Source organism: Cornus florida, unplaced genomic scaffold (assembly GCF_030987335.1).
Source record: "Cornus florida cultivar Cherokee Brave unplaced genomic scaffold, ASM3098733v1 CherokeeBrave_3.0.0_Hap2_Chr10, whole genome shotgun sequence".
Lineage (NCBI taxonomy): Eukaryota > Viridiplantae > Streptophyta > Magnoliopsida > Cornales > Cornaceae > Cornus > Cornus florida.
In genome coordinates, this window is record NW_026775580.1 from 106,969,699 (window position 1) to 106,990,995 (window position 21,297).

The window sequence follows — 21,297 nt, forward strand, 5'->3', positions numbered from 1 at the left end:
GAGGAAGAAACTGGATCACCCGCTCTTTAACCGAAATGGGTAGATGGAGTGGACCCTTCTTGACGAAATGGAAAACTAAAACGATGTCGTAAGTTAAACCAGTTGGTTGATTGAATTTGGGAAAAGCACAAGAATGAATTGGCGTCCCTCGGACTCGAACCGGAGACCTTCAGTGTGTTGGACTGACGTGAAAACCCACTACACCACGACACCTTCTTTCTTTTAGGCAAATGAATTAATTATTCTTGTGGTTCAAACAGTTCATACGTTCTTCCACGATTCCTCATCCTCTCCGTCTATTTTTCTTCCTTGAAACCATCCACTTTGCAGGCGTAGACAATTATTTAGCTTTCACTCTCTCTCTATTTTCTTTATTTTTATTTTCTAGGTTTTATTTCTTGATAGGTTAGGTGATGAGTGGGTCCATGTTTTTTTTTTTTTTTTCCTTGGGCTACAAGAGTGGGTCCATGTTGATTATGGTTATTTTTAGACCATCTACATCATACAATTATAATTTGATAGGTATATTTTGTTTGCACAAAGGGTTTTAGTGTTAGAGGGAATCCCATCATATCAACACCTAATTGTTTACTTTGATTTCTGTTATAGTATCTTGTTCGAAATCATCACCCAATCTAATATTATAGTTCTATTGGCCTCATCAATTCCTTGACAAATCATTGATGGCCACCGGGAGCAAAGTTCTGATCAAGATTGATTGACCAGTGATTCTTTCTTGATGGCGGATGTAGTCGGGCCACGGTTGTACAGCTGCTATAATTGCCGGAATCATGTTGCCCTTCACGATGACATTGTTTCTACAGGTTTTCAGGTGAAGTACCTTTGATGATCTTCTCCAACTCTCTTTTGATAAGCTAATTTGATTCTGAAATCAAAATTAGTAGCACCCTTTTACTCTAATAGATAGACGAGGATTTTGTTATAGTCACAGAAAAAGAAACTAATCAAACAGAGTCATAAGTATGTCATTTTTCCCAAGTGTTTTATACGCCACATATGAAATGCTTATTGAACACAAAACTTTATTCAGGCAAAAAATGGGCGAGCCTTTCTGTTTTCTCATGCCATGAATGTTGTGGCGGGGCCTAAAGAGGACCGGCACCTTATGACCGGACTTCACACAGTTGCTGATGTACACTGCTTGGATTGTGGTGAAGTTCTGGGTTGGAAATATGAACGAGCTTATGAGGAATCTCAGAAGTACAAGGAAGGGAAAGTCGTGCTCGAAAAATTCAAGATTGTGAAGGAAAACTGGTAGGGCTGCTCTTGTTCCAGTACCATTGTATTGTTGAAGCAAGTATTGTGATATGTTTGGACCTTACATATATTGTATAGAGACTTTTGATTCACTGTAATTAAAGTTGGGTATTGTTTGTCGGTGCTGTTATTCATTCATGAATTTCTTGTTAATTACCAATCTAGAAATAACACCAATCAAAACAGAGCAAAGAAATACTATCATGTAAAGGTATACTGTATTTTTTTATAATGTAATATATAATCCTATTACATCTAATATATAACTTCTCAATTGAAATGGTAATGTAAGTTTTAACCTTTTTACGTTCCGTTGAAAGTAAGAAGTCGTTTAAATTAAAACTTTTGAAAATTGCTTAGATTTCGTAGTAGGTGTGATTATGAAGTAATTTATTTAGATTCGGATATATCTTCAGTGAGAATTTGAAGCGTTTCAGTTTCCTTTAGAAGATGTGGGTGATATATATATATATATGTATAATGTAGTGAGATAATTGAGTAATACTACTATTGAAAGCATTTTCTTCTTCCATGGAGGAGTTGGTTGGATCAAGACTGTACAGTTGTTTCAAATGTCGAAACGTGGTCGCTATTCATGATGATATTGTTGCTAAGAATTTTGTGGTAAAAGTGGTTTTTCTGCTTGCTTATTTATGTTGTTGTGTGTTGTGTGAATATATATGAACATATTTTTTCTTCCTTCCTGAATAACTATGTGTGTATATATATATATATAGGCTGGAGGAGGAAAAGGAAGAGGGTATTTGTTCGGTCGTGCGATGAACTTAGTGGAGGGGCCTAAAGAGGATCGGCGATTGATAAGTGGAGTGCACATGGTTGCGGACGTTTACTGCTCGGATTGCAGAGAGAAGTTGGGATGGAGGTACGAACGATGTTACGATGAAAGAAACAAGTTCAAGGAAGGCAAATTTGTTTTTGAGACCTTCAAGATTGCCAAAGTACACGATCCCCCTTTTTATTGTTGATGTTTACCACTACTACGTACGTCTCTTGTGACCATTTTATATGCTTTTATCATCATATGATTTATCAATTTTCACTTGATTTTGGGAATGACTCGATTTGTAGATGTGTTATTAGAACCGCAACCTAAGCAAACACTAATCCCAATAAGTATCTCCTTTCTTTTCCCGAAAAGAAGATACAAATACAATCTCCCCCCTCCCAATCGACTCTATCTTGCCTTCACAAGTTTACAAATATTTACTGGTATGGTATGATCTTTCTTCCCTAAAAATTTAAAAAAAAAAATGGTTTAGAGTTTCAGTGGTACAGAACATATGGTAGAGCCTTCTTGGCACATTTACAACTAACTTTTAACCCCTTGAAAACCAAAAATGCATTAACCATGACGCACTAGTAAGAGGTGAATATGTGTAACAAAGAACTTTCACATTACCCTCGGAAAGCCAAATACATTTGGCATGACTCCTTATGAATGGATTTGTAATTGTTATACCATCCAGTCTTAAAAATATTAAATATGTATTTTATATACAAAAAAAAAATTAAAACTTACATATATAATGGAATTGGGCAGATTTTAGACAAAAATTCTTGATATGTCTCTTATGAGATTTGACCTCCCTTTAGAAAGTAAGAGACGAATACAAATAAGCCCTTGGCGTGTTGGTATCCTTGAGAAATTGTCATTCCTAATAAGCATAAAACCTCAAGTTAAATTTTTTTTTAAAAAAAAAAAAAATCAAAACCCTGAGGAAATTGTCATTCTAATTAGCATAAAACCTCAAGTTAAAAAAAAATAATAAATAAATAAATAAATAAATAAAACAAATCTAAGGCTTTGTTTGGTTAGGTGAAAACACCCAGTAACTTAATCGTGCAAATTTCTCTCCAAAATAACTTCTATTCTGAGTTAAGTTCCAAACGCAAATTATATATTTATATATGCAGAATATCAATGATAATTTGGATAAAATTGCTCAAAATAAATCATGTTTCTAAATAGAATTTTTTATTTTTTTTAATTGTCTGTTTTATATTTCAATTCTAGCCTAAGTCACATAATTCTTATCAACAGGTGTCGCTTTCACACTCCGAGCGCACACGCGCTTTCGCTCCAAATTCTCACTATATATGACATAATTTTGCCGTTTTCATGCTCTCGCTTTCAAATTCGTTCTCACTCCCGCTTTATGTGACTTAGATTCTAGCTACTCATAATCCATACATATATATATGGTGAAAATTTTAATTTTTCTCCCAAACAATATTATTGCCTCCTTATCTCTAATTTTTTTTTTTTTTTTTAAATTTGTTTATCTTAAACTAATAATTAATTTTACTTAAAAGAAAATATTATGAAGTTCTTGAAAGTCACCTTAGCAATGACATGGTCCAATGAGGAGTCAACAAGTGTTCAATATGTTTTAAGAGAAGTCGGCGAGTTGAGAAAAATATTATGAGAAAATTTAGATTATGAGAGAATTTAGGATAAGATATTCAGTCACCTCATCAATAAGATTGTTACTGAAATGTAGCAACTAATATTTGACTTGAGTCAAATAGGTTGTTCATTGTGAAGGAAAGGCAATGATATTATGCGGAAATGTAGCAACTAATATTTGACTTAAGTCAAATAGGTTCTAGGAAGGAAAGACTATGGCATTCGGCTAAGATAAAACAACTAAATCCCTGTGAAATAGGGATTTTGTTAGAGGAGAGAAGGAAAGATTCAAAAAAGGGCAGCCAGTAATGACATGGATAAATTTAAAAGCCACAAGTAGTTGTTGGGCCATTTAAGGGAAGATACGGCTGCCAAATCTATGATTGGTTGCTAAAAATTAGAAATTGAAATTAACTAAAGTAAGGAAGTTTGCAGCCATGATGGGAGATCAAAAGAAGGTTTTGGAAACGAAAAACAAGCGTACAAAAGGGCAAAGCACTCCAAAGTTCGACCCAATTTAAATTACGAAAGGAAGAAAATCAAGAAGGAGATTCTTGGAGCAAATAAATAGGAGAATAAGTTGATTAAGACTTCTATAAATAGAAGTATTGTAATTCATTCAAAACCATCCAGCACCACCCACAAAAAGCATGAATCAAAAATTTATCAAATGACTTTACGTCAATTATCTTCAAATCTTTTGTCCAAATCTAAGTTCCAGTAACTTATCGTTTTTCTTGTAATGTCTAATTATGCTATTTACAATTTAATCATTATTTTTATTCAATTGAATTCAATAACAAATCTTTGATCAGATTTTAGTCATTTAAATCCTATTATTTCTATTTTACTTTACTTTACATTGTATTTTTATTTCTTTTAAACACTATTATAAAAAGTTCTTGCATCAATTGCCTGAAGTCAGCCACCAAAAAGAGATAGTTTGGTGTTCAAATTATTTTTGAGTATTTATATACTCGCCCGCAAACTCCATTGGCCTTGTGATGCTAAAAAAAAACAGAATCATTATTCTAAATATAAATAATAGAAAGGAATATAAACAATTATATATTTGAATTTAATAATCCATCATTTTACTTCATAAGAATAGTTTTGGTATGCATAATTACTTTTTTTTTTTTTTTTTTTTTCACTTTCATGCTATCCAAACTAACAACTAATATTTTTCTACAATTTTCTTAGATAAATTTTCATACTAACCAAATATATACTAAAAAATCTTTTTTCTTTTCATTCATTTTACTTTTCTCCCCGTTTCTTTTTTCTTTCTTTCTTTTTCTTTTTCTTTTTCTTTTCTTCTTCTTCTTCTTCTTCTTTTTTTTTTTCTTTTTTCATATAACTAAAGGGAGCCTAAGAATGTTGCTACCTTTTGGTTAATCTGTCGTCAAAAGGGAGCACTTGTTGTCACATGCTCTTACTTACACCTTTAATCTCAAAAATACCCCTTAATGGTTTTTATTAATTGCAATTAGTCATTTTCTTCCCACAATTCCAACAGACCCAGTACTTTTAAGGTGCATTCTCATAGACCTCCATCAATAGAACATTGTTCCCCTTCCTCTCTAATATTAGAATCTCTTTCTACATCCACCACCACCACTTACCACTTACCACTTTGATAAAGCCAAAGCATCACAAGAAAAAGAACAACATTCTAGAGAGAGAAAAACTCAAAACAGAGGATACATAATATTATATACACGCATATAATCATCTCAATTACAGACCCTTGGAAATACAAAAATTATACAATCCCTAATGAAATTAACAATCAAATAAGGAAATACTAAAAAAAACGTAGCCGCACCAAAGAATCAATCATACATTTATTTGAGACAGATGATGGAAAGGCTTGAGAGAGTTATGAAAGCAAGTTAAGGCTTTTCAATGTGTTCAGCTAGGGTGAAACCTGGGCGTTTCAACTCGACCCAAACCGAGTCCACACTGTTTAAGCCTTCCAAGGCATGAAACAGTACTGAAACGGTAAGGTTAATTTGTTCAATTTGTAAAACAATTAATTCAACTGGAGTTTTCTGCACAAATTTGAAAGTAAAAGGATTTTTTTGATTTTTTCCCCAAGACAAATATTCCTATATATTTGTGCAAAAAAAAAAAAACATTCGCTATATAAAAATATGCACAAATACATATATATACATATGCATATAAATTCCAAACCCATTAATTCAAATAAAAAAATTATGAAAACTACAAAATATCCTTAATAATCATTACTTTTTCTTTTATTGTCTTAAAGGGATTTTAAGTATTTTAGTTTTTAAATAAATATTTTAGATATTTCATTCTTCAAATTAACAAAATGTCCTTATTTACTTTTTTTTTTTAAATATGAAACTTTACCCATTAATATATTGTGATTATTTGCTGTAAAACTTGCAAATATTTATCAATAAAGAAAGTTGAGTAGTTACTCAATTAGAGCAATCTTTTTTTTGTGTTACACAAAAATTTTGAATTATTTATACTATACCTTTTGTGTAAAAATATATCCTCAATAATAACAAACCAATGTCATGTTTAGGCCCCACATAATTTTTACAAACAGGCTGTTTATTCCTTAATGTAATGAGGAAGGAGGAGAAAATGTATAAGTTGATTCATTAATGTGACGAGAGAGGAGAAATAAATATGTTGATGTGTATGGATAAAATGGTTGTGTTAAAATACATAATAATTTCACATTGATGATGTAACAGTGTATCTTAACAAACTGCTGAAGATAAAAAAAAAATAAATAAATAAATAAATAATATAAAATAAAATAAAATTACGCATTATAAATTGCAATTGTCTACCAGAGAGAGAAAAGAGGTCTGAAGATATTGAGAAAATGATATGCCAGCTTCATTCCCTCGACACGAACTGCACCAATTAACATTTTCTTAAACATCAGGGGAGAAAAAATATATATAATAAGAACTTGATTTAGCTGCCAATATGTCACGTAGTACAATTAAAACTTCATTACTCACTAGGGGAGATAAAAAGAAGTATTTAAGAATCACATTAAGTCCTTTATGACATTTTTGTAAAAAGTAAGCTCACGATAACATCACCAGACAAAACAATATTAGAAATTAGAACAAAAATTGACTGCGACATTTTTGTACAAAGTAACTAAGACAACATCAAAGGGCAAAAACAATATTTAGGAATACAACTAACTTTTTTTTTTTTTTTTTTTAACCCCAATAACACCAAAAATGACTGCTCGGCTGCTCGCTCAAAAGAAAAAAATATATTGAGTAAAATTTAAATCATGAGTAAAATATAAATCTGCCAATAGTAGTAATATAGATTAGTCTGAACAGAACTGGAAAACCTACATATCCACTTCAGCCTCGCAACCAACCAGCTGAAGTGTGTCTATCTAATGATAACCAGAAACCCATGCATATTTCAAACCCATCAAATAAAAACTACTAAACTAGTGCAACCCCTACATGATGTAAGCAAAAACTGATGCACAACCACAGTACCCCACAAATTGACTAGCATTAAGCACATTGATCCCTTCAAGTTGATAATCTCTCAGGTTCTTGACCTTCGCACAGGTGATCGGCTGTAAACAGGGAAAGCAAAACCGTAAATGAGTATGTCAAGAACAAATGAGAAAAAATAATAATAATAAATAACAAAAAATGAGCATGTCAAGATTGGTTGTTCCATATCTACCTCCGGTATCTGCCATATTCAGGACTCCTGGCCCTATCAAATGCTGGACCATTGTATTTATCATAGACTGGACTGTGGGCCCTCCCATAGTCGGGGCTAGGCCGACCCCTACGATGCACTGGACTTGGTGACCGTCTGTAAGGACTATCTCCACGCCTACCATAACCTCTTCTAGGGCTATCGAATCTGTCTTCCCTCTCACCATCATCTCTTAGAGCATATTCAACTGATACTACCCTATCCAAAATCTTGCTGCAAAATCATGAACCAACATATAATTTAGCAGATATACTAGTTTAGAACAAGGGAGATATCAACATTTTCAACCAACAAATATATATATATATATATATATAAAGACATATATGTGTGCCATTTAACCTCATGTGAGTACGTTCAAGAGCTTTTGTGGCATCTTCCTGTGTTTCAAACTGCACAAATGCAAAATTTCGCCGAATTCGGACATGAAGAACCCTCCCATGAGGCTCAAAGTGTTTTTCTATGTCACGAACCCTTGTGTTAATAGGATCGAAGTTTATCACAAACAGAGTTTTGGTGGGCCTCTGGTTTGCCATTGATCTAGAACCTTCACGATGCCGGCCACGTTCACCCTGCCACAAGCAAATTAAATTTTCTCACTAAGATTAGAATTATGATGGAATTTGAACTTCAGGACTAGAGAGAACAATGGACCTGCCACATATTACTAGAAAGGTAATATAATTTGCGAGGGATAATAAGAAACCAACATACCCTAGCCCACTCCACCGACAGCCTGCGCCTGTCATATCCAAATGGTGCACTGTCAAGACCACGAATAGCATCTTCAGCATCACGCTCATCCTCAAAATAAACAAATGCAAAGCCTGCAGAAACAAACCGAAATAAGAGGACGTAGTAGTAAAACATGACTCTGGTCTCAGATCCACTCAGCAGCAGGCAGTTTATCAGCCAAATCAGTATTTTTGTTCCCTGGCAAGAACCAAGTAAAAATACGACACCTGCAAATAAGGATGTAGAGGCCTTGCATGATGAACTAAATCATGATGATGGCATATTAAAGGTTTAAATCCAAGGTTTCAAATCTGAGTTGTCATTGCAAGGCATGCTTCGCGATTTGAGCACGAGTTCAGTAATGTAAGGCATTGCATGATAGAATTCATTGATCCGCTTATGATCAGTTATGGTAGTCATGGCATGATAGAAATTGATCCCCTTATGATCAGTGGAAGTAGGCATGGCATGATGATTTGACAGATCCCACCATGACTATTCTTGTGAAATGGCAACTTTGGACGGTGAGGTGAGTGAGAGACAGATGAACGAATGATCAGGTGAATGAAATGCAGAACAATTCCATCTGTGAGTAGAATGAGAGCAAGCAGGCAGGTATATTTCCTTTGCATTAGAATTTTTGGCACAGAAGTTGCGAGCCAGATAGAAGCTCGTTTCCCTTAGTAGATGTTCCTGCGTCAAAACAAACACTTAATATGGAGGTCTTCTCCAAAGAAATTTCAATATTTTGGCTGCCATTTTATTTACCGCCAGGATACAGGATTGGATATACACACTACATAAGTAGCCATATATCCATATCTACAGAATCAATGGCTTGACAAATTATTCAATGTCAAAGTCATCCTTGTGCCTTGTAATTCAAGGGGCGAACACAACTTTTTTTTTTTGATAAAAAGGGGCGAACACAACTTAAGAAAGAACCTTTATTCAACCAAAAACTTGGCATAGGTATGCCCTAAACTGAACAGTATAGACACAGAAGGGAGGAAAAACAGGTATTGCGAACTAGGTAGGGGGAGACAGAGAGAGAGAACCCATAACAAAGATGACATAACCACGAAGACTGTAAACCCTCCAAAAAAAAAAAATAAGCCACATAAGCGAAAATATAGCTTCTTTTTAAGTAACTACCCAGGCCTGTCTAACAATCTCTAAAACGGAAAACTCAAATGATTAGAGGAACCAATAACGAATAAAAGCTACTGATTGGATGCATACATGATTGAAACAGGCATGGACAAGAAAATCCTAGACTTAATATTTGAGAAACATGGGGGGAGTCTAACAAAAAAAAATGACATACGCACCCAATCCAAGATTGAGATCCGCTAAAGAAGAAATGAAAATAGATTAAAACCTCATGTCTAAGAAAAATATCATGGCTCCTATAAAAAAATCTATATTAAAAAAATCAAATAATTAGAACTAAAGTTTCGTTAAAAGAAGAAAAATTGAAAAAATAAAAGAAACTACTGATCAACATATAAATGATTAGAAATCACATGGGCAACATTACACCCAATCCAAAGAGTCCGCTTATAATAAAAGATCATTATAAAAACTAAAGTAATTACATAGGCAACACTACACCCAAACTAAAAAGTCCGCTTATAATAAAAGATCTTTATAAAATCTAAAGTAATCACATAGGCAACACTACACCCAAACTAAAAAGTCTACTTATAATAAAAGACCGCTAAAAAAATCTGAAAATATTGTGTATTCAAATCTAGGTAGGACGGAATAAAGGTAAAACCCACACAAAAGAGAGAAGGTTTCAAGGCTGATCAAGGCAACGGAGAATTGTGTTCCTAAATGAGGGAAAGAAAACGGCATGTAAGAATTGGTCCTTGGTTAGGTATAAAGGATTCTCCTAAGTGTCCCAAATCAACCACAATGGAAGATCAGTATCAAATTTTACAAAAATTAAATATTGAAAAATACCAGTAACTTGCATCATTTGGAAAAAAAAAAAAAATGTGTTATAGCACCTCCGGAATAAGACTAATCAAAGTCCCTTTAACTTTTATCGCACATTAAAGTGTTATTTGTTAACCATATCAAATAAGATTAGCCACAGGAAACATCAAATACCATATAATTTTCTATGGGTTATATATATATATATATAAAGAGAGCAAGAGAATGCTCATACGATAAAGAATAAGATGATATATATTAAAAAAAAATAAAAAATAAAAATAAAAGCAGTTAAAGTACCAGATTTCATGTCGACGCGCTCGACCCTTCCATATTTGGAGAACAGTCGCTCCAAGTCCGTTTGGCGAGTCTCGTACTCGAAGTTACCACAGAAAACAGGCCTCATTTTCACAATTCTCTCCCTAAAAATACCTTCAGATCACCTAAAAATCCATCATTCACAACTGAATGAACTCGTGAAAAAAGGAAAAAAAATGTTTAATTGCCAAGAAAACTGTACCTTGAAACCCTAGATTTTGAAAAGTGAACTTTTGCAAATAGATTCAGAGAGATACTGATAGCAATCATCGAGAGATTAATAAAAGGTACCTTGCTCTTCGATTCGACGATAGAAACCCTAGCAAAGAACGAGAAAAAAATCGGAGAGGAAAAAGGGGTTTTGGCGGATTTATAAAGCGAAACAAAGCCCTAATTTAGGCCCTTGCATCAGTGGGTCACACGTGGCATGGTGCTGTTCGTCTAAAATACTAGGCAAACGCCCAACAAGTCCCCTAAAACACTCCGAATTGACTAATGCGTCTTGGCATTGGAATTCTAATCTTATTTTTAGAGAGAATGAAGGGTAAGCCTGAAAATTAAATATATTGTTTTTATACAGTAATATGTTAGTTATATTTTTATAATATGTAAGTTATATTATATTACTATAATCTCCCTCCTAACTGTTGTCGTCCGCCACCAAGACTACCGGACTAGTATTGCTCTAAAGTCCTCCAGCGTCCTTCACTAGGGGTTACAAATCGGATTGTCACTTAATAATCTCCATTAACAGCTAAATAGGTTGTTAATTGCTGTTATTAGGTTTGAATTTTGGTCTTGGGCTTTCCTCAGTTGAGCCTCCATTTTGGCTTGTTACCATTTTGGGTTGTAATTGGCCAAATGGCCCACACTGTAACTATCCTTATTATTTATATATATTTGCTTAAAATTCCAAAAAAAAAAAAAAAAAGTTAAATTATATTATATTCAAATGATTAAGTGCAAAAAAAAAAAAAAAAAAAAAAAAAAAGGGCATTCTGAACTAGTGCTTTTTTACAAATAGCATGCTCCACTGAATTAATAATTTGTTAGGGCAAAATCATCACAAAATACTATTTTATTATTTTTTATTAAATTTGTTATTTTTATTATATTTTCTTTCATTTAAAAATTAATTATATCATTTACCTTAAATTTATTATTTATGTCAATTTATCATAAAAATAAATAAATAAATAAATAGAGTTGTAACTATCATTTTTTTTAAATGATTAACTTGTTATTAAAATATTACCAATTAAAACAAAACTTATTGTTTTCGATTTAAACTTTTGGCGTACAAAATTACCTTCTTTAATTTTTCATACAATTAAAAATATGTTCTTTTCATGCAATATATTTATGAAAAATTAATAAATTATTTTAGAATTTTTTACTTAATATTTTGATTTAAACAATTAATTACGAGAATTAAAGATAATTTTTTGCAAATTTAATGGAGAATATGTGATCAAATTAGTATGATTTTATTTTCATAATTTATTTTAATAAAAAAAATAGATCAAATGTAATTCAATATGGAATGACATTATTGTCATTTAATGAAAAGTAGCCAAACAAAATATACTTTAAGAGGTTATGCAATTTTTTTTTTTAGCAATTTATTCAAAAGATGTAAGTTATATTATTCAAATGTTTATAATATATAAATACCATATATGCAATTTTTTAAAATAACTAATATCTTGGCTTAAGTGGATTGCATTCCACAAATGCTTAGGGATATTAACCCGTTGTGTCTTGATCTTATTGGAACGGAATTGAGATCACCCTACGAATGGAATGGAATGTCTATTTCAATCATTTATTTGTTTGAACTCCGCACTATTAATAACGAATATATAAATAACCATTTCTCTATTAGTTATAGGTTTTGTTGTGAGATAACTACACTTAAGTAGGGTTAGGAATCTTAAAGTAACAAAATTGACTATTTTAAAAGTTCATATTTTTCTTTGGTTGAATTATGTAAATTAATTAAATATGCATCAATAACTATTATTTAGGTCTACACTCCAAGATCTTATTACAAAATATTAAATTATTCCCCTAAAATCAATTACTTTCTTAAAATAATTTATTTACTTAAAAAATTTAGGAAAACAAGATCTTTCCCTTAACTTTGAACAATATGGTTGCAACTTTCACATACATTAGGCAATCAAAGATTAGTTCTCAAAAAGAGAAATGTAATTAAACTCTTTCATGCAAATAATATATAAATCCTCTTTTTGTGGTGCATGCTTGAGATGATCATCATTTGGCTAAATTAATTATACTTTTTTTATAAATATAAAAATGGTTGGTATGTGTACCATTTACTGAAACAATCATTTGGTTTTTTCATGATCTTCCTCCCCGCGCACGTGTGTGTGTGTGTGTGTATATATATATATATTTCTTTGCACAAGAAAATTTTCACATTTATAGGTTTATATTGGTATAAATTAAGAGATATGATTAAGGATAGTATCTACCTATTTACCGGTGAGTAGAAAATTTATACTTACCCTGTGGCGTAAAATTAGAAAACACGTGTCTCTATAATATAAAATAATAAAAATTAAAATATTTGAGAAGTATCCCGATTAAACTCAATATGATCACGCTACTCTTTTTGTCCAGAGAGTGAATGAGAAGGGGATCTTGTCAAAAAAAAAATATTTTAAGCTAAAATTCCTAATAAAATAATATTACAAGATACAAAGAATAACTATAAATGTAATAATACATAGATATTTGTTTTCCGCCAAAAGGAAAAGAAGATCAGAAATAAGTAATAATAATCTATCATAAAAAAGATCACTATTTACAGATTAGGGTTTTAGTGGAATAGTTTGAGAGAGAGAAAGAGAGGGATAGTTATATTAGGATTTGATTTGTATCCATTTGGGTTGACCGGGTGAGTAGGCAAGTATTGTCCTATATATATATATAATGAATGATATTTCTACTGAATTATTTGTATATTTTTAAATTGAAATATGTATGTTTGAACCGATATAGATTAGCACAATTTTTTTTCTTTATATATATATATATATATATAAGTTTTTTTTTTTTTTTTTGGTAATATATACATCACATGCAAAAATGCCCTTCAAGTTTAAAGTCAACGGGAAAATCTTGTTTTTTTAAATTTATTGAATGAAAGAATTATTTGATTTAGAAAGGATATTTTGGTATTTTGAAATAAGAGTTGAGGAGGTATTTTAGACCTAAACAATAGTTTTCAGTACATGTATAATTATTCTGCTTAACTCAACGGAATTGAAAAATCAACTTTTAAAATAAACTTATTTGTTATTTAGGGCTCTTAATTCTACTCAAATGTAGTTTTTCTTTTCCTTTTTCCTACATTTTTGAGATAAATTTTAATTTTAATGATAATTTAGTTATTATGATTGTCAAATGTGTGTTTGTGTTTAAATTTTTGTATAAATTTAAGTTTGGATAATGGTGTCCTGAGGCATCCATGCAAATCTATAAGTATTCTTTGAAGTTGTATTTTTTACTAATTCATTGGGTGTAAATTTGTGAGCATTGGACTAATTGATAGACCGTCTAATTTCGTGAACGGTGTACCCAAAAACCTCCCTTAATTTGCCGGTGTGTATATATATATATATATATATATATATATATATAAAAACTAACTAGATGTAAATTAGTGAATGAAACTTGTACCAGGGTAAAACTCTCTATCCACACAGATCACCAAACATAATTATGAGGGTAGTGGTGAATTTAGCATGGTTTGCCCATGCTTTGGTTTTTTTGCAACAAATGAATACAGAAATCATAATTTCGAATTAGTTCTTTTATCGGATTAAATTTATATGTTCCATTTTTTTTGGTTTTTGTGGACAAAGGAATACAGAAAAAGATGGTCACCTTGGAGTTGGTTGCTACTCGTTAGTCATCACTGTCATCAACAGCAAAAGCAATTTGAGAAAACAAAGATAATCAAGAAGATGAACAATGCTTATTTCCGCATCATAATTTTCTCTCCTTTCATATATGTATTTTTGTTGCTGCATTCTTTGCCAATCGGCTGAAATGAAATCCGATAAAATCAATCGCTGAAATCCGGGTAAAAACAATTTTTTCTCCTTGGTGGAACGAAGGATCTGTTTAACAGTTTGTTCCAACTCATTTTCATCAAATTCTTAAATATGGTACAGGCCAAAAACATGCCTTTCCATTTTTTTTAAATCTTGTCTTTCTTTTGTTGTGTGTTGACTCCCTGTTGAGAACACATTTTCATTAACCATAAAGAAATATTACTGCATTAAAGTAAGCTTTATTCTCATTTACCAATAGGACAGTATCTTGCTTAGTTTGTTGCCAATCCATGTATCCTTAAAAAAACAAAAAAAACATATACATCTATCTATATAGATATAAACATTTGTGTACACAAACACGTGTGTATATACATATATATATATATATGAATCAATATAATTGGTATTAAATACAAAATCGATGAATTAAAAAAAAAATACAAATTTGATATCACCTTTAAAAACAAAAACAAAAAATCTAAATCACAAGCTTCAGTTTTCTATTTGATTTTTCCTATGAGATAACACATAGATTTCAAAGAAAATCCAAGTAAAAAAAGATCAAAATTGATTGAGAGAGTGAATTTACTAGTAGTAGTATAGTCTTGTATGCGCATAGGTCCAACTTATGGGCATTTATCATCACCTTGTATCCGAAACCGAATCATGATCTGACGGTGCAGTTTTTTTACAACTCTTCAACCTCAATAGATCGTACAACTTCCGGATCTCTTTCACCGCCGGAACACTATCTTTCCAAGCTGCGCCACCGGACTCACCCGAACCTTCAGCCGACATGTCGCTCAACCGCCGTCCGATCTTCCCGGCCACCCTAACATCAACGTTGGTCTGCAACGCCGTGATCACCGATTTCAACGCTCGGCTCGGCGAGCTCCGGTTCATAATCATGAGTTCGCCGATCTCCGCCGGACTCAGCGTCGCCCCGCCGTGGAAAATCTCTTCCACTTGCGGGAATAACTTGTGGTCTTTGAGCCCTAAATAGCTGTTGGCCAGGGTTTTGAAGGAGTTGAAATCACAGGGCGGGAAATATATATGAACATCGATGCGTCCAGGTCTCAGTATCACTGGATCGATCTGTTCTTTGCTATTCATAGTAAAAACCATCACTTTCTCATCACCACAACAGGAATTCACAATTCCGTCCATAAAGTTGAGCACACCTGATAAGCTCACCGCCGTTGATTTCTTCCCGACGAACCGATCCAGATCTTCAATAACGATCATAGACCTGCTTGTGGTTTGTAACAAAAGCATTATGAGATCAGAATCGTCGGAAACTCTCGAGAGATCGATGTCGTAGACGTCGTAGCAGAGGAATTTGGCCATCGCAGCGACGAAGCTGGATTTACCGGTACCAGAGGGGCCGTAGAGTAGATAACTTCGCTTCCAAACACGGCCTAATCTGTGATAATACTGCTTCGATTTTAGAAACGTTTCCAGATCGGACTTCACCTTGTTCTTCAGATCTAAATCCATGGCGATTGTATCGAGAGTCGACGGATGCGTGAACGGAACGGATCTCCACCGTCCGTTGTACTGATGATCCGATTGCGCGTTCATGTAAAGCTTCACTTCTCTCCTTCTCTGCTCAATTTCGTCAGAAACCGTGTGAACATGTTGCAGATAAGATCGAAGAATCCGTTTCTTGTCCTTCCTTTTGATCTTCAAAACGAAAGTTCTTCTGCAACTTTTTGCTTCATCTTTGAGGACTTGGTTCGTCCACGAGACTCTGGCTCCGAGAAACGTGTCGCGAACGGTTTGATTATCGTCAAGACATAGAACGATATCATTTGATTTCTTGCCGGAGAAGAGATTTGTGAAGTCCGAGTCTTCAATGGAAGCCAACGAATTCACGTAAGTGAAAACTTTTCTATAAAACTGATTCGCTTGATTGTTTTCATTCAATTCTGGAACTTTGAAGAATTGATGAACATGAACCCGATCTTCAATCCAACGAGACCATTTTTTAAAAACATAAATTAAAGCACTCCTATATAACAAATATCTTACGAGAATTAATGCACATACAATCACCAACAGTGTAATCAAAGGCATCTTCAATTCAGCTTTGGTGAATTCTTCGTCGAAAATCCAACAATTTTAACATGAAAACTTTTTGCTCTGGGAAGAGCAAATCATTTTCGCGAATAAGTGATGCAAAAGATTGTTCATCGGCGTGAGAGCTAAGCAGTGATTGTCTCTAACTTTATTAAAAGGCTAATGAGTGTAGAAGAGAAGGTTAGGAGAAGAGAAAGGGATGAAGGAAGGGCTTTTAGGCTTGATTTCTTTGTATAATTTTTGGTTTAATATATATATATATATATATGGGAATTGGGGATTTTGCTAACCCAATTGTGTGTATATATATAATAAAAATACACGCACACAATATCATAATAAGCAATGAATAATTGAATACTCCTCTGTTTCTCCGTTATTTCTAACTTGTTTCCAGGGTGGACTCCTCTAGTCTTTATTATTAGGTTATGTATACAGTTGGTTCTATTCATATATATGTGTACGTACGCACTTACTAAGTCGGTTTCGCTCATAAAAGGATTGTTACCTAGATAATTCTAATCTAAGAAGCTCGATCTAACCCTATTCTTATGCATAGAATCAAATTAAGTATATGATTTTTTGGCTAGCTAAATTGTCAATTTTTTTAATATGTATATATTTTTTTCTTTTTATAATATGAAATAGTTCCGTTTAATTAGATGAAAATAACAAAGAAATGAAATATAAACACTCTATAATTTTGGTTAATAGGTAAAAATTTATTTTTACATAAAAGAAATTTTTTATGAACATACAAAAACTCTTTTTTATTATTATTTTATGGTAAGAGTCATGCTATTCAAATAATAAGATGATAATTTTTAGCATGAAGTATAAAAAATATAGCTGGGGAAGAAAAAGCTGAATTAGTTGCACACGGTTTGGACGCGGTATTACCACGGCACTCGACTTTATCCTACTTTTAAGGCCACGGAAATTGATATGGCACTTGTAAGATGATCCAAATGTTTTAACTACTCTGTTTGACATTATTGTCTTTATTCCTTTATTTCTATATAAAAATTAATTCTATATTACAAAATGGTATTATTATATTTTCCCTCTAAATTAATTCTATCCGTCAACTCCATACTTAAACGTCAACCACTCTGTTTTTCTCACTCAATTGTCTACCATTTTTTTTAATATTTGCAATTGCTTGTCGTTGCTGTTACGACATTTGGACTTCTTCCTTTGTTCGACGCGTAGAGAAATTGTTCGCATATTTCGTCACTCGGTGGCACAGACAAGACAATGTATGCCTCCACCTTTTCTTATTTTCTTCTCCTCTTTCATATCTATTTTCCCTTTTGTTTGTGTTTTGTTATCTCTTTGTTTTTTTGTTTTTGTTTTTTCTTTGTAACCGTTTAAAAGATGTGCACTATTTGCCTTGCCCTAATTTTATTTATTTGTTTATTATTATTATTATTATTATTATTTAATATTAATATTAATAATAAGAAAGAAAAAAAAAAACATTCACATACTCAAAAATGCATGCCCTTTTATTTTAAAAGGAAAAAGTTATACTGTCATGAGCTAAAATGTCTTAATTGTTCACTGTCATTGTCAACTCAACCGTGTGCCCCTAATCTTCGTAAAGACTTTTGTTCAAGAATAAAAAGCTTCTACTTTAAGTTGCTTGGTTATTACAATTCTAAAGTGGAAAATACAAAGACAATATTGTTGAAAATTATCATGATCTCTCTGTATCATCTTTTCCTTTCCCCAGTTTACTTTCTTGTAATCTCTCTAGGACTTTCGGTTTATGTTGTTATGAATAAAAATATGAGTAAATTACATATCTCATTTGAGATTGTTACCCTTACCTTTTTATATTTCAAGGTAAATTGTACTAACACCTCCTCCTGAGGTTTCAGAAAATGTCATTCAAATGCATGTCAAAGCTTTTTTGGACAATGATATCCCTTCAAGTTTAAAAAAGTTGCAGATACACCATTTCACACGATAAAATGACCATTTAACCCTTTGATTTGTCAACAGTCACATAAAAGTGTAAATTTACCAATATAACCCTTTCTAACTAATTTAAGGGACCAAAATAACCTCTCCATCTCAACCTAAATCCCACTGCTGCCACTACCACCACCACCACCATCTCTTCTTTCTTTCCCTTATGTATGTGCATATATATATAAATATATACACATGCATATACCACGAGAATATATAGCAAAAACCATTCAATCCAAAATACTGCTTAGTAATCCTCAAAACAACCGCATCTGCCTCCACACCGAAACCTAATTGAGCATTCAAGAATCCAAGTAAAGCAAAAAATAATAATAATAATAACATACTAGCACCTAGATTGGAGCTGATTTAGAAGTAGAAAAACTTTCGTAGAAGTCTCCAAAAGTTGAGACCCCCCCCCCCCCCCCCCCAAAATTGATCAAGGATAGGGGTGGCAAAAATTCCCAATCCGGTGGGGAACCGCCCCACCCTCGCCCCATTTAAAGCGGGTTTGGAGAACCGTTTACTTAAATGGGGTGGGGATGGGAGTTAAAAAAAAAAAACCGGCCGGTTGCGGGGCGGGGGCGGGGGGACTAAGATCCCTGCCCCATACCCGCCCCGTTTAATATTTTAAATTATTAATTTATCCTACCATGTTAATATATTTACCAAATTAACCTTCACTTTTTCTCTCTCTCTATATATATTGAAAACCGTATACTCATTTGGTTTCAATGTTTCATACGCACTGCTCTTGTGGGACCTCCTTGAAGTTTGGTTTCATTCTCACATTTATGATGCATTTGGTAGGAGAAAACGACATCGGAAAGGACAGGGAAGAGTGAAAAGGAGAGAATTAAAATGTTGTTTGTTTGCTTTGGTAAGAAGGAAAGTTGATTGAATTAAAGAGAGAAGGGGATGTTAATTTACTTTTTGTAAGAAGAGCACCCCACACGCGAGGCAGAATTGTATAGATTTCCTGATATAAGTAAACTTAAATGTCTGTTTCACTCGTTTTTAGCACTTGATTTTTGTGAATCCAAAATTAGCGTACTGGAAGGAACCTTTGGAGCCAACATAGAGACCGTGAATATAGGGAAAACATAATCAGACAAAATCACATCTCAACATGCGTAAGTCAGAGTGAAGACACATGCATATAGGAAAAAGTAATATTACCCTTTTTTGTGAACAACAATCCAAGAACCAACGTGAATAAACTTTGATTGTTGCACATGTGCATGCGTATTAGAGAGAGACATGGATTCAATATGCGTCTCCACAAGCACAGAAGCATTGATGGATCATGGACACCATTCTGCAATGGTTGACGTGGAATGTGTAGCTCTAGAAACTGCAATTATGCCTATACTTTACAAAAATAAATTAGAATAATATCTACAGCTTTGGACTGTCTATGCTTTTAGAGGCCGCAGGTTGAAATTGGTCTAATGAAAAACCTATGACACCGTTAATTATTTCTTCTAAGGGCCCAGAAAAAGTTGAAGTTCAATTCATTAGGCTCTCTCTTCAAGAATGAAATACTTCAGCTGATACTTGATGCCAATCTAGTGAGATTTTCTGAGTTGAATTAAGGTGCTTGATGAATCCGATACCTCTCTAACTATAAATGACAGCCTTCATTTTGCTTAGATATACAACTTGCTTGGAATAATACCCTTCCTAAGTACTCATCATATCACCTAATTATGGCGAGTCAGCAACCACCAGCTCGTCCATGGTTCCGGTTAGCTTCTATGAATCGCCCTACTGCCCCAACCACTTTGGCTCAGGCTCAGGCTCAGGCTCAACCGCCTGCTCGCCAGCCAAGGCCACCATTTGTCCGACCCACATTCAGGCCCCCAGTACCTGATCAACCTCAGCAGAATTAATTCTTTACCTCGAGCACCTGCCCCACCTCCAACACCACCTGTTGCTGCAGCTTCTCCTGCCACTGCTTCGCCACCAACACCTCAACCACCTTCTCCTGTTGCTGTACCACGTCCTGCCACTGCTTCGCCACCACCTCAACCACCTTCTCCTGTTGCTGCACCACCTCTGCCACCACTTCTGCCCCATCATCTCCAAGCATCATCCATTCTACTCCTCCATCTTCTTTGCCTTCTCTAGTACCAAAACAATCTCCAATCATCTTTTTTTTTTTTTTTCCTGAATGAACCATCTCCAATCATCATCCTTTCTACTCCTCCATCTTCTTTTCCTTCTTCTCCAGTACCAAAAGTATCTCCAATCGTCATCCATTCTACTCCTCCATCTTCTTTGCCGCCTTCTCCAGTACCAAAACCATCACCAAAGTCCACAGTTCCTCCAGTTGCAACCTCTTCTTCAGTGCCACCTTCTCCTAATCAAATAATACTTTCAGCTGCTTCAACTTCATTGCCCACTTCTCCAGCTCCCAAAGTAATGTCATCACCGGCACCACCTTCTTATACCTCCGCCACCGCCACCGCCACTGTCAATGCCCGTGCCGCCACCCCAACATACTCCCCAAAATCATCAGCCCTTTGGCAAAAACCTCATGTACTCTATCCCCCAAGATGGAGCCCGTTTCTACTCCACCCTCTCCTCTGGTCCTTCCTACTGCCCAAATAAAGTTTGATGGCAAGCCGAAAACCAAGATTCCAGTGAAACCTGAGCAGAAAACTATATCGGTGCAAGAAACCATTAACAACC

The 21,297-nt window shown here is 33.8% G+C and overlaps 3 protein-coding genes across 9 annotated transcripts; 1 reads left to right on the plus strand and 2 right to left on the minus strand.

Annotated features, from left to right (window-relative positions):
• The first annotated feature begins 348 nt into the window (after positions 1 to 348).
• On the plus strand, positions 349 to 2,343 carry LOC132276814 (protein yippee-like At4g27745). Of its 2 annotated transcripts, XM_059778427.1 has the most exons (3): positions 349 to 832; positions 1,052 to 1,275; positions 2,016 to 2,343. In XM_059778427.1, the coding sequence occupies exons 1-3, from the start codon at positions 740 to 742 to the stop codon at positions 2,059 to 2,061; spliced, it is 363 nt and encodes a 120-aa protein (XP_059634410.1). In that variant the 5' UTR covers positions 349 to 739; the 3' UTR covers positions 2,062 to 2,343. The 2 variants fall into 2 exon arrangements, with proteins under 2 accessions (XP_059634410.1, XP_059634411.1); XM_059778428.1 differs by lacking the exon at positions 2,016 to 2,343 and having other exon boundaries at positions 352 to 832; positions 1,052 to 1,420.
• A 4,621-nt stretch (positions 2,344 to 6,964) lies between these two features.
• On the minus strand, positions 6,965 to 10,876 carry LOC132276815 (serine/arginine-rich splicing factor RS31). Of its 6 annotated transcripts, none has more exons than XM_059778430.1 (6): positions 10,751 to 10,876; positions 10,442 to 10,584; positions 8,177 to 8,289; positions 7,805 to 8,034; positions 7,424 to 7,675; positions 6,965 to 7,310 (listed from the first exon to the last, which is right to left on the minus strand). In XM_059778430.1, the coding sequence occupies exons 2-6, from the start codon at positions 10,545 to 10,547 to the stop codon at positions 7,280 to 7,282; spliced, it is 732 nt and encodes a 243-aa protein (XP_059634413.1). In that variant the 5' UTR covers positions 10,548 to 10,584; positions 10,751 to 10,876; the 3' UTR covers positions 6,965 to 7,279. The 6 variants fall into 6 exon arrangements, with proteins under 6 accessions (XP_059634413.1, XP_059634415.1, XP_059634418.1 ...); XM_059778432.1 differs by having other exon boundaries at positions 10,442 to 10,605; positions 10,751 to 10,826; XM_059778435.1 differs by having other exon boundaries at positions 8,177 to 8,890; positions 10,442 to 10,605; positions 10,751 to 10,826.
• Positions 10,877 to 14,890: 4,014 nt separating this feature from the next.
• On the minus strand, positions 14,891 to 17,075 carry LOC132276816 (AAA-ATPase At2g46620). Its single transcript, XM_059778436.1, has one exon. The coding sequence runs from the start codon at positions 16,621 to 16,623 to the stop codon at positions 15,190 to 15,192; it is 1,434 nt and encodes a 477-aa protein (XP_059634419.1). The 5' UTR covers positions 16,624 to 17,075; the 3' UTR covers positions 14,891 to 15,189.
• Positions 17,076 to 21,297: the final 4,222 nt, after the last annotated feature.

What these genes read in the sequence shown, in the direction of transcription:
- LOC132276814 (XM_059778427.1), top strand. Translation starts at nt 740, where the DNA reads ATGGCGGATGTAGTCGGGCCACGGTTGTACAGCTGCTATAATTGCCGG. An exon ending in TTGTTTCTACAGGTTTTCAG is followed by an intron (nt 833 to 1,051) that starts GTGAAGTACCTT and finishes AACTTTATTCAG; the next exon opens with GCAAAAAATGGGCGAGCCTT. An exon ending in AAGATTGTGAAGGAAAACTG is followed by an intron (nt 1,276 to 2,015) that starts GTAGGGCTGCTC and finishes ATATATATATAG; the next exon opens with GCTGGAGGAGGAAAAGGAAG.
- LOC132276815 (XM_059778430.1), bottom strand. Translation starts at nt 10,547, where the DNA reads ATGAGGCCTGTTTTCTGTGGTAACTTCGAGTACGAGACTCGCCAAACG. An exon ending in GCGCGTCGACATGAAATCTG is followed by an intron (nt 8,290 to 10,441) that starts GTACTTTAACTG and finishes TTGTTTCTGCAG; the next exon opens with GCTTTGCATTTGTTTATTTT. An exon ending in GAATATGGCAGATACCGGAG is followed by an intron (nt 7,311 to 7,423) that starts GTAGATATGGAA and finishes CCCTGTTTACAG; the next exon opens with CCGATCACCTGTGCGAAGGT.
- LOC132276816 (XM_059778436.1), bottom strand. Translation starts at nt 16,623, where the DNA reads ATGCCTTTGATTACACTGTTGGTGATTGTATGTGCATTAATTCTCGTA.